This window comes from Garra rufa, chromosome 5 (genome assembly GCF_049309525.1).
Source record: "Garra rufa chromosome 5, GarRuf1.0, whole genome shotgun sequence".
NCBI classification, from domain to species: domain Eukaryota; kingdom Metazoa; phylum Chordata; class Actinopteri; order Cypriniformes; family Cyprinidae; genus Garra; species Garra rufa.
In genome coordinates this window covers 29,380,767-29,393,581 of record NC_133365.1, presented here as the reverse complement: position 1 = coordinate 29,393,581, position 12,815 = coordinate 29,380,767, and the positions used below count along the sequence as shown (strand labels likewise).

Below are 12,815 nucleotides of genomic sequence, written 5' to 3'. Positions count from 1 at the left end.
GATATAATAGTCAGAGTTGAGATGTCAAGTCACTTTCATGTTTTTTGGTAGTTTTTGCGTTCTATTTCTAAACTGTGATATATTTGATAGTGTTTCCCCCTGTTGCCAAGGCTGTACATTTTGGATGTCTCCCTCCATTCTTTGACATATACAATTTTCAGGTCTTGGAGCCTGTAGTAATGAAGCAGCTGAAATAAGCGAATGTGCAATAGACAGACATTTAGGAATATAAACACTGATTTAATTAAAGCTATAATTTGCACAAATATACACTCTTTCTGCTTATTGTGTTTAGGTCTTACACCATTGATCATATAAATAAAGTTGATACTTTTGTTTTCTTTGCACACAAAAAGTATTCTATTACACAGTAAAAAAAAAAGTTGTTTCAACTTAAAAGAGTGAGTGTTTGTGCTGCCTTAAAATTTTAAGTTTAGTCAGCATGAAACATTTAGTTGTACTATATGAAAACGTGGATATTTGAGTTGAGTAAACTTAATATTTTAAGGCAGCATGGACACTTCCTTTTATAGGATAAAACATCTTTTTTTTTTTTTTTTACAGTGTAGCTTCATAAAATTAAGGTTGAACCACTGATGTCACATGGACTATTTTAACGATGTTCTTACTACCTTTCTGGGCCTTGAACGTGTCAGTTGCGTTGCTGTCTATGGAGGGTCAGAAAGCTCTTGGATTTTATCAAAAACATCTTAATTTGTGTTCTGAAGATGAACAAAGGTCTTACGGGTTTAGAACGACATAAGGGTGAGTAATTAATGACAGAATTTTCATATTTTGGGGAGAACTACCCTTTAAATAAGTTCACTTCCAGAATAGATCTAATATATCCAAGATGTTCGTGTCTTTCTGTCTTCAGTCACAAAGAAAATAGGGTTTTTGAGAAAAACATTCCAGGATTTTTCTCCATATTATGGACTTCAGTGGTGGCCAACGGGTTGAAAGTCCAAACTGTAGTTTCAATGCAGCTTCAAAGGGCTGTACACAATCCCGGCCAAGGAATAAGGGTCTTATCTAGTAAAAAAAATAATAAAAATGTATATACTTTTTAACCACAAATGCTCATCTTGCACTAGCTCTGCAAAGCAATCATGTTGGAAATGTCATTGGTGGTTACACTGTAAAATCTGTGTACACTGTAAATGAAAAAAGAAAAAATTACGGTAAAAAAACGGCAGCTGTGGTTGCAAGAATTTTACCATAAAAATGGTAGCAACATTTTAAGTTTTACAGTTTTAACTTAAATTTATATTTAAATACAGTAATTTCATTAACTGATATAATGCTAATATACCAAACTATTAAAGTACTGAGGTCTGTTTCGTACCTTTGTAAAACAATGATAACCACCAAAAGCAGGTGGTGATGAGAAAGTCACATGATGAATCAAACCCCATCACAAGTAGCTTTTAAATACTAACATATATAAAAGGTGCACAGTGTCATTCACACAAACACTAAATAACATCATTGTAACACACATGAAACTGAAATATTGCAATTAACATCAATTTAACAATATTAGATGTAACATACAACCCTATAATGTTCAAAACTGATAAGAAAAAACTAAGAAGAAACATAGTGTTTTAAAAAAATAATAATAATAAACATTAAATTTGAAATGTAATGCAGTAAAATCAATAAATCTGGAAATGTCAAATTACGGTTATTCACTATAAATTTTACGTTCTTTTTCACTTCTGAAAACGGTATACTACCGTACAACATGCAATGTATATAGTAGGGGAACTTACTGTTAACCATTTAACATGTTTTTACTGTAACATTTTACAGTCTTTTACCGGTAAAGTCACAGTAATTTTTTACAATGTGCTTCAGTTCAAAAAGGTGGGGTAGGGCGAAAAACTCATCTAATTTTCTCATCCATCTTCAAAATTGCCTGACATCGTCGTTTTACCTTTTTTGTAAAGGGCGTTTGACTTTCTTTGCATGTTCGCTTTGTAAACACTGGGTCTGTACTTCTGCCTACATCACATGTGACCTTTCCAACATGATTACATAATGCATGAGGCCTGGCTGGTGCAAGACGAGCATTTGTGGTTCAAATGTATTTACATTTTTTTTGTTTTAAGAAAATGACCAACTGTTTCACTAGACAAGATCCTTATTCCTTAGCTGCATGGGCTCGTGCACTGAAACTGAAATTTGGACCTTCAACCTGTTAGCCACCATTAAAGTCCAATATATGGGAAAAAAATCCTGGAATGTTTTCTTCAAAAACCTTTGCGTCTTTGCGACTCAAGACAGGAAGACATGAATCTTGGATCACATGGGGGTAAGTACATTATCAGGAAATTTTTATTCTCACAGCAAATAATTCAGCTGCTCATTGAAGTATGTGAAGTCCTTCAACATTAAAAAAGAAATCTGTGAAATTGGAAACTAGCTTTTGTACTAAAATAATTGATTTGAATATTTAATGTTATATATATAACAATGAAAAAATGGTTTTGCAATTCACAGTACAGCTCTTTACCATTTCAATGAAGCTAGCTGAAACTAAATATATTTTGGAGTGTTAAATAAATGGCTATTACATAAGTTGTTTACATTTGAGATTCTGTATACAAGCACTAGTTCACCCAAACCGGAAAAAGCTGTAATTTTTCCATCCGCTTATTTTCTTCTGTCATACACAAAATGTTTACAGAAAATACACAGATGTTTGGCAGAATGTCAGCGTGATTCTTGCACTCTACTGTTGTGAATTTTTTTTTATACTGCCAAATAAAAGGACAAAAACACAATAAAATCATCCATATGCTAAATCCCAAGTTGAGCTATATCACAAATCTTTTTCATTTTTGTTATGAATTAAAATGTTGGCTAGAATGGCTAGCATTATTTTTGTATTTCACTAAAGAAAGAAATAATACCAGATTGGAATAACGTTCCAAAGTTTGCCATGTTGTGCTTCTCCCTGTATGGTCTCTCTGTTCTGATAACGGATTCGACTGGGCTTCTGTGCGTTTCCCGCTGTGTGTTAGCATTTAGCGCTAGCTACAGTGGTATGCTGAGAATCTCTTCTCTTGGCCAGCTGAAATACGGCCTTGTGGCCCCTCCCTATCTGCCTCTTCAAGCTGCTGAACTCCGGACCATCAGACTCTCAGAGAGCCGTTAATCTGCACAGACTCATACGGCAACCTTCATGACTCTTCAACCTCTGCCTTTTGAACCTGACCCTCAGTGTGGGTACCTGTGAACATGGCTTTTGTCAACTGTCTAAGAGCACTCATCAACCAGGCTAAGGTAAGACGGAGAGACTGAGAGATACACAGAACACAGAGTAAAGATTTAAAAGCATGAGAAATGTTTAGGCACGCTATGACTGACAGCTGTCAAGATCAGGCCTATCTGAGAAACAAAACAGCTGCTTTTAACCTCTGTGTCGTTATATGCTCTAAAAACTTACAAACAGTACCAGAAGTTATCATGTTTTCGGATGCTCTTGGATGTGGTTTTCTTTCAATACCACGGTATATGAATATCTTACACGGGCAAAAAGGAATCTTTTGTGGAATATACTTGTGAATTGTTGTTAGAAGGCACTTTGCAAGCATGTGTAAGTGTTTTGGGTGGTGCAGTGGGTGTAGGAAATGATCATTTGCTGAATTGGACTCACTCACTGGCTGCTCATAGTGAGGTGAGAGTCGGCCAAAACTCTGTTACCAGGGCAACGTCTTTTTAAAAGCACCCATTCACCCTTTCCGCATTGCTTAGCCAATAGGCTACACTGCAAACCTTATGACATCACAACGTTCCTAAGTGAGAGATCCTGATATATTTAGTTTTTTTCCGTTGCAGACTTAGGATACAGTGGAATGTCTGTTCAACTGAAATTACTGGAGAATCACACTTTGATTCAGGAGTACACACACACATACATACACACTCAACAAACTACAAAATAAGCTATGTTGGGCAGAATTTCAGAGATAAAATTACTACTTTTACTGTTTTTTAGATTTTTGAAATGTTTTTAAAAGAGTGTTCACCAAGACTAAATTGCTGGATTTGAGAAACAGTTTATAATAAATGTTTTCTATTTTAAAATTGTATGTATTCCTGTAATGGCATGCTTTATGTTGAAAACAGTTGTGCTGCTTATTTTGTGAAAGCTGTTTTACTCTTTTTCTAGAATTCTTCAATGAATAGAAAGTTCAAGTGAAGAGCATTGATTTAAAGAAGAAATCTTTCGTAACATGAAGTTCCCCATTGTCATTTATGATTACTTTATTGCGTCCTTTGCTGAATAGAAGTGTTCAATTCTTTTTTTTTTTTTTTTATCTTTTCGACCCCATACAGGCTACATTTGTAAGCCATGTAAGCTGTCTGACATTGAGTTTAATCTGAAGAAAAGCCTGTATAGCTTTGTAATGTAAAAAATGTACTTCAAGTATCCTTGTTATTAGGGGTTTATTTTATCAAGGTGATGTTGGAGCACAAGTGAGAGTGCCCAGAGAAAAGCAGACACAAAGATGTTGTTCTTAGATTACATCAAATATGATTGTACCATTTTTTCCTGATGTTTCAGAAGCTGACCTGCTGTCGTGTCCAGCGCTCAGGTAAGGACGTGAGATTCTATTACAGCTGAATGGCTTTGTCACTAACAACATTACCATGGCAGCTGCTAGAGCACCTAGAAAAAGACTGTGAGTGGAAATGGCTGGCAGTGAAGTGAACACTATTTAGCCTTACTACTACTACTTACACCTCTATAATATCACTGTTAATGAAAATGTATGCAAACAATGTAGATCGTATGGAGGAAATATCACATGGTTCAGTGTTGTACAGTGGTGTTCTGAAATGAGGAGGCAAAGTACTCAATGTTTTTTTTTATTATTATTCAAATGTAAATTTATATCCCAGTCACATTTTCTTGGTTAAATAAACATTACTTACACTAACAGAAAAATAAATAAATAAATAAATAAAAATTTGATATTTTTACATTAACATTGTAATCACAATTCTATTTATTAAAGCCAAGTATAATTCTCATCAAGTTAGTGTTTTTTAAACATTTTACATTTACATGACTGACAGATCGTTAACGGCTGGTCTCTGTGGTAATATAGTACATCAGGCAGGAGATTCAAATGCTCACCCATCATTTATCAACTTCAAATATGGTTTTTCATCTGAAAGATGTATCAGCTCAATCTAATGTTAACCTAGAAAATGTGCACTATTGATGTTTCTGTGCGGAGTGTGGAAGCTGAACAGTAGCACGCTCACTGCATGACAGATGGAGGCACCGCTGCAGTCACTTGCTCTTAAAATGCTCTGTCATTTTTGGTCATACAGATAAAACAATACTTTCGAATTTGCAAAGACTTGTTTATTTGTGTGCACTCACAATAACAACGTAATGTTGCGCTTTTGTAAAATAATGAAAGCAAACAGGATGCGCTTTCTGCCGTCTCGTGTCTGTGAACTTCAAAACTCTGTATACTTGCCTTACAGACATGCAAAATATATCTATAGGGAGTGAAATGTCTACTTTTAAATGAACCAATTCAAATAGAAAACAAATATTCTCAGATTATGTAATCCGTTTTTTATGACGGGCAAAGTTTCAGAGGCAGTGTGTAAACGTGATTGACACAATTTTGGATGGAAATTTCGGACTCGGTGTGCAATGATCTTAAGTGTGTGAGTTTTCTTAATTTTTTTAATTAGTCTTCCCATTAGCGCCATTATAATGTTCATTCAGACTGATCTGTGAATGCAGAATGTGCAGAAACATAAGAGGTGTGATTTATCGCATGAGCCAATCACAGTCATATCCACAGAACATAACCAGTCATATCCAATCATTTCGTGATGAAGGCTTTGCCTCTTCTCAGGTGACATTCCCCCATTCATTCTCAATTACCCCCGCAACAAACTCACAGCACACTTTAGGGGGTCTGTTAAAACTTGATGAGCTTAGGGAAGGTGAGAGAGATGTGGACTCCCGGACTCCCGCTATAACTTTACCTGCTAGTGTCACTTTTGGACAATGTTTCTTTAGAAAAACGAATGATTTATACACTTTCCAATGTTGTATTTTGTAATACTGGCGTTGTTTTATTTTTGTACTACTAATTTTTTCTCATCCAATATTTTGAGGAGCCGCATTTTACACTATTTGATCTGTAGTTTGAGATGTTCTAGAACTCCCTGACCTTTACCCTCTCCATGCAGTGATCTACTGTAGTTGTCACCCAGTTGCATTTTAGGAAAGTTATGGTAGTCTCCAGTCTTTGGATCACGTGACTCAGAAAGTAGATCATACTATTTATAACACACCTCAGATGGCATGGGAGATATCTAATGTGTAATTATTCACCACAGACTGTGAGGCACAGGGGTTCCTTATGTGTGCCATTTTAGGAGCGGAGCTACTCTCTGGAAGTTCTTGCTATAAAAAAAAAAAAAACAGTTAGAAATAAAAAAAGTATGGCTTTAATTTTATAATGCATGTTTTATGTGGATGATTACTGTACCTGCTGGTCTTTGCAGGAACATTAAAATGACTCTAGAAGTCTTTTCTTGTCCTACTTTTAAAATGATCAGACTAACAAATATGATTCAGTTCCTTTGGGGAGTATATTTTAGGCACACCGTGTTCAGATTCTGCTGCGACTTTATGAGTATGGTTTATATGACTCTAATTAGAATGTTTGCAGTTCATCCTGTTTGCAAAGGTCCCCACAAACTATGCAAATGAACAAGCTCAGCAAACAGACTAATGTGTGTGGTTGTTTTTTGGTGTAAATTCTACACATAGACAAGCCATCTTTAGCCCACATGGGCAATAGCTTGGTTCTTTAATAGCCTACTGTCAAGGTCTCTTAATGGTTTTTCATTCAGTTTGATTGCTTCATCTTGTCATTGTTCTTTGGAATGTGAACAAACTTTAGAAATGTTCTTGCCAGCAGTCATTCTGATTTAGATTAGATATCATTTTGGTCACTTAATAGATAGATTGGTCAAGCACTGTAACATGAGTGTGAGATGTTTACTTTGTAAATTTACAGTTTCATTCAGATCAAAGTCTGGGAAGTATCAGTCCACAATGGCAGCATGTTATTTAAACAACTTTAAATACTATATAATTTGTTACTTTTTTGATATATCCATGTTATGGCTGTATAACACCAGTTTTTTTACCAAGACATGAGGAAAACAGGACATATGTGAAATGACTTTTTTTTTTTTTAAAGACACATTATGTGGAAAAACTATATTTGAATTATATTAAAAACCTAGTTAAAATTAAACATGAATTAGTCTATCATTATTTAGCTACAGAGTGTTTTTACAACACATAATCAGTCTGCCATATTGGTGGGATTGAACATAAACAATGCCACTGAACTGAACAAAACTCGCATATTTTGCTAATTATTGCTGCTTAAAATGGTCAATTATTGTCATGTTTTGAGTTGTACTTATCGGTCGGGCCAGGAAAAACATTTGAAGTACTATAGACTGCCAAAAGTTATAACAAATCAAGGAGTGCAAAAATCCTGTCTGAGGAACAAAGGGTGTTTGTGGTAGGCCAAACTGAACCAGGATTTCCACCGCAAGAATCTTGACAACATTTGTATATGTTCTTATCCTTTCCGGTCAGGTATCTCAATACTGCTTGTACGTATTTTTATCACCTATTAACTTTAGTTTGTCACAAATATTTCTGCTTACTAAGTCATTCTCTATGATTTAGCAGCTTCCACAAGTTTTTCCGTGGTTTAAACAGCATAAATTAGCAGAACAATTTATTCAGTAGTACATTAACCATTCAGTCCATGCTGTACATCCAAGTATTGCCAATATGGCCACACATCCAAGAAACTTACCAAATCGTGACATAAGTGCATGATATAAGATTTGGGGACACATTGTCTTTCTTGATATGCAAAACGTTTATATCTGACATTTATAAGGTTATTATATGTTATGAAATATATTTGTTTATACCAGTTTGAATCTTGTTAAAATGTTTATGCCAATTCCAAAATTACATTTCAAAAGTAATAGACTTGGTCTGGGTGCATTTAAAGTGTGTCCTTATGCCTAAACAAGACTTAAAATAGGCATAGCATTGCAACAAGCATGACTCCACCGTTTAAACAGCTTGGGACTGTTTAAAAAAGGCAGGGCGTCAGCACGGAAACAGTCAAAAGACGCACACGTGAGGAAGACTTCATGTCCCGTGATGCTTAGCGGTTTGAATGGTTACAGGGCAGCGTCCACGGAAAGTCCTTTTAATTAGAGTTTTTTAAAGAAATGAAACGGTAATGCTAACATCTAATGACGAAGCAGCATGAATAACCACTGCTTCGTCTCAGGACTAAGACTTCGTACACTTAAAAAGCCTCACAAAGAGAAAGTCCAGGGTTAAAAGTTAAGTTCAGAAGTCAGGAGAGAGTTGGCGAAGGAGTTTGGAAATGGATAAAAGCTGCAATGGCCAACAAGCGCGATCTCTAACCTCACAGTTCAGAGAATCTACATACAGAGCCCTGACTTTACTGCGGAGGAAGGCAAAACAGCGGCAAATAGCGGGTAAGTTTTACAGAAAATCGATTTTTTTTTTTTTTTGGAGGAGAGTGAGATTTTCTTAAGGCATCGGGTGAGACAGCAGTTTATTAAAACCGTTAAACGGGGCACGAGTGCGTGTCCAAGATTGCTTTCTATATGATTATATGTGTTTTCTTTAATTATAAAGCAGATATGTTTGATGCATTATAAAATGTATGTAAATGCTGTATGTGTAATAATGGTGTTGGATTAACGGAACCAGTCCCTTGGGATTTCCTTCATGCATTGCTGAACCCTTAGAAATTACAGTGGTAATCATGGTTTCAATAAAGGTATTGATTACTTCTTTATAATCAAATAGTTTCATACGAATTTCTTCATTTTTAGTGGCAGCAGGCTTGTATAAAGTTATTTTTTACAGTATATTAAGCAATAACTGCCCTGCGGCAAAAATAAATAAATAAATAAATAAATAATACACCATCACACAATTTGTAATGGTTTTACTGGTTATAATAAGACTAGTATTGGTTTTACTAAAAACTGTAATGGACCCTGTGGGTTTCTACTGGTAATTGGTCACCTTCTATTGGTGGCTTGTTAAAACTACTAATTCCTAATGGAATATGTCCCAAAACACACTACTAAAACATGTTTTAATAGTTTTAATGGATAAAAGTTGATGGTTTGTAATAGTATTTGTAGTGGAAACCATTATAATTTATGTGATGGTTTCTATATAGATTTTTTTTTCAGCAGGGTGTAGTCACAGTAACTGATATTTTGGCCAAAGCTATGTTTACCATAGTAAAATATTGTAAAGGTCAGCTATAAAATAGTTTTTTGAGTGTGCAAGCGCTGCCACGTTTTTACATGCTGCTGCAATAAGAGATCTATTCATCTGTTAGAGGCCAACAACCACACGCACGCGACTGTGGAAAATACATGAACAGAGAGCTAGGTGTGAGTTGAGGCAGTAAAAGATCAGTTTACACTACTCTCCTTGAATCTGTTTACTCACTGTGTTTCAAAACATAATGCTTCCTACCTAGACAGTTGCCGCAGTCACATGATGTTCAGAAGTGCAGTTTAGAAAGGAATCTCAGGTTGGTTTTTGAGACACAGCCCGTTTCTGCATACATATACATTAACATAGCACTGCTGATAATCACCTTTGGCTGCCCGCAAAGCTTTTATCTGCAGAAAGAAAGGAAGATTTTTTTGCCTTCAATTAACATAGCTGGCATATATGTGTTCACATTTTTGGTCTTTTAACAATCCCTGCTTTTTTTTTTTCATTTATGAGTCAACTTTCCGCTGATCTCATTACAAACATGACACTGCAAGTTTCACATTTCCAATGAGTCTGTGATTATCTTAATGAGTTTTCCAGTTGCTGTAATTAACCCGCCTGTCTTTAGAAGTAGTAGGACTTCTATCATGTTTGCCCCAGAGGACAGGGTTGTGTTTGTCATTGTGAAAGGGAGTTTTGACATTAAAAGTAGGAGTCAACTGCTTTACAGAGAATTTGCGTTTCCTCTTTCATGTGATTTGTTTAATGAGCATGTGATGAGCAGGTTTATCCTTGACCAAAGTATGTCAAATAAAAGAATTTTAAGCAATGTTTTGGGTCACTTTGAAGCTAAGACCATCTGAAGCCACTTTTAAAATATTTTTTAGGTTTAGTTTTTACCTTTTTTTGTCGCTGGGCCTTTAAGAGTCTCATGTAATGTCATATTTGCATGCGAAATGAGGTAACCTTTACTGTGAGCTCTCGTTTTTCTGTTTTAACTGGACCATCATTCACAAACAGTCTACAAAACTGACTGGTTTCAAACTGGTTTCAGAAGGATATGCAGAGCGAAAGGCATGATATGACTCTTTTGAATGGAGGGATTAAGTGTGTCATACGTGCTGCTGTGGCTTTATGGTTTGAACTTGTGGATGGTCCGTCTCTCTAGGTTTCTGTCGGTTGTCATGTGTTGATTGACATTCAGTAATAACCTCTACCGAATGTCAGCTGAGAGGAAGCGAGCATGAAAAAACCCAGTGTTGCAACGTAAAAAAAAAGTCCTATCTTTCATTTACCTTATTACAGAAAACTGAAACCTTATTTTATTGGCTATTTGTGTTACTATCACATATAGAAAGAAACACAGAGATATTTGTCCCAATAAGCTTGGTGTACTTTCTTTTCCTTGTTAGATGAGATTGTGATCTCTAGATTGTACGTTGTCAGTTATTTTATTTAGAGCTGCAAAACAATTAGCCCAGTTATTCGGTTTAAAATAAAGTTTTTACATACTGTATACATACTATATGTTTGTGTACTGTGTATATGTATGAATATATATACACTGCTGGTCAAAAGTTTGGTATCAGTAAGATTTTTAATAAGTTTCTTATGCTAATCAAGGCTGCGTTTATTTGATCAAAAATGCAGAAAAAAATGTAATATTGTGAAATATTATTACAATATAAAACAACGTTCTTTTATTTTAATATACATTCAAAATATAATTTATTTCTGTGAACTAAGCTGAATTTTTCAGCCTCATTAGTCCAGTATTCAGTGTCACATTAACCTTCAGGTTAACTGATAATAACCTGATTTATTATCAGTGCTGGAAAGTGTTTTTTTTTATTCTTTTTGGAACCGGTGACACTTTTTTTTTTTTTTTTTCAGGATTCATTACTTTTTTTCAAAAGTACAGCATTTATTTAAAATAGAAATCTTTTCTAACAATATACACTACTGTTCAAAAGTTTAGGGTCAGTACATTTTAATTCTTTCTTTTTCATAAAGAAATTATTACTTTTAATTAGCAAGGATGTGTTAAATTGATAAGTGATTGCAAAGACCTATATTGTTGAAAAATATTTTATATATTTATATACAGTTTGGATTTATAGTTTGAAAAAATACTGTTCTTTTTAAACTTTTATTTATCTAAGAATCCTGATAAAAGTATCACAGGTTCTAAAAAAAAAAAAATTAGCAGCACAACTGTTTTCAACATTGATGATAAAAATAATAAATCGGTATATTAGAATGATTTCTGAAGGATCATGTGACACTGAAGACTAGAGTAATGGCTGATGACAATTTAGCTTTGCATCACAGAAATAAATTATATTTTAAAGTATATTTAAATAAAAAAAATGTTATTTTGAATTGCAATAATATTTCATAATATTACTTTTTTCTGTATTTTTGATCAAATAAATAGACTTCTGATGAGCATAAGAGACTTTTTAAAAAATAAAATCGATTCATTGCAAGTAATCGTTTTGTAGCTCTAATTGTATTATACTTTTATGCTAATTTTGAATAATTTGAAACATTAAGTGCACATTAGAAACTTCGGCAGAAATGTATTGGTAAATTGTAGTCAAAAACAAAACAAAAAACAACAGTTATACAACTGTATGATTTGACATCTAGTCTGCACAGGAGCAAATACTTTATCTGTGCTGCTGTCAGTGGTTTAGTTCTAATCTCATGCCTGCAAGTACTTGGGGAAAAAAAAAAATGAAGTCAAACAGAGACATGTGAGATTGTGTGGATGAGATCTCAGTTGTATCTTGACCCGTTGGGTCGATATTTGGTCAGGTTCGTTGGTCTGATGAGGTCTCAGTGGTCTGGCTAGACTAACCTTAAATAAAATTGACACTCTGATCTTCTCTGGTGCATCTGAAAATAACTGTTTGATGATGTTGATTTCTGCTCCTGTGTTTGTCGTCTGTATCCAGACAGCTGTAAAATGCCACAGAGGAAACCACTGTTTTTCAAACCCCTGCTGCAAGAACCTTAGTGAGAGCTGCATATCACAACACAACAGACACAGACATACAAAAGGCCATGAAAGTACAAAGCAAACAAACAGTAAAGTGCAAACAGCCCACAAGCCTCTGCAAGAGGAAGTTGATCGTGTAACACGTTCTCACATTCTTTTTCATTATTTTTCTCTTTCTCATTACTGTAATTTCTTTGTGTGTGTGTGTGTGTGCTGAATTTCTGAGGCCTTGTTAAAGAAAGGTCACTGCAGTTACGGCCATGCAGAAACATCTTGTGTGTGTGTGGGAGTGTGCTTGTGCTCGTGAGGGTGGTATTTGAGTGTGTGTGTGTGTGTAAGGGAAATACTTAAGTAACAGCTGTTCTTGGAGCTCTAGACAGGCTGGTGACTAGACAGGCCACACGCTGCATGTTTGATGTTACCTTGTGTTTCTTGGATGATGAT

The 12,815-nt window shown here is 34.9% G+C and overlaps 1 protein-coding gene across 2 annotated transcripts in view; it reads left to right on the top strand.

Moving 5' to 3' along the window:
* The first annotated feature begins 3,159 nt into the window (after nucleotides 1-3,159).
* The window catches only part of stard8 (StAR related lipid transfer domain containing 8), an 81,401-nt gene continuing 71,745 nt past the window's right edge, over nucleotides 3,160-12,815 (top strand). Inside the window, exons 1-2 of one of the 2 annotated variants that reach the window (XM_073839674.1) lie at nucleotides 3,160-3,291; nucleotides 4,577-4,607. In XM_073839674.1, the coding sequence (XP_073695775.1) occupies nucleotides 3,247-3,291; nucleotides 4,577-4,607 (76 nt within the window). In that variant the 5' untranslated portion in view covers nucleotides 3,160-3,246. Of the gene's footprint in view, nucleotides 3,292-4,576; nucleotides 4,608-8,286; nucleotides 8,599-12,815 lie in introns of those variants that run through there. The other variant, XM_073839673.1, reaches the window with a different exon arrangement.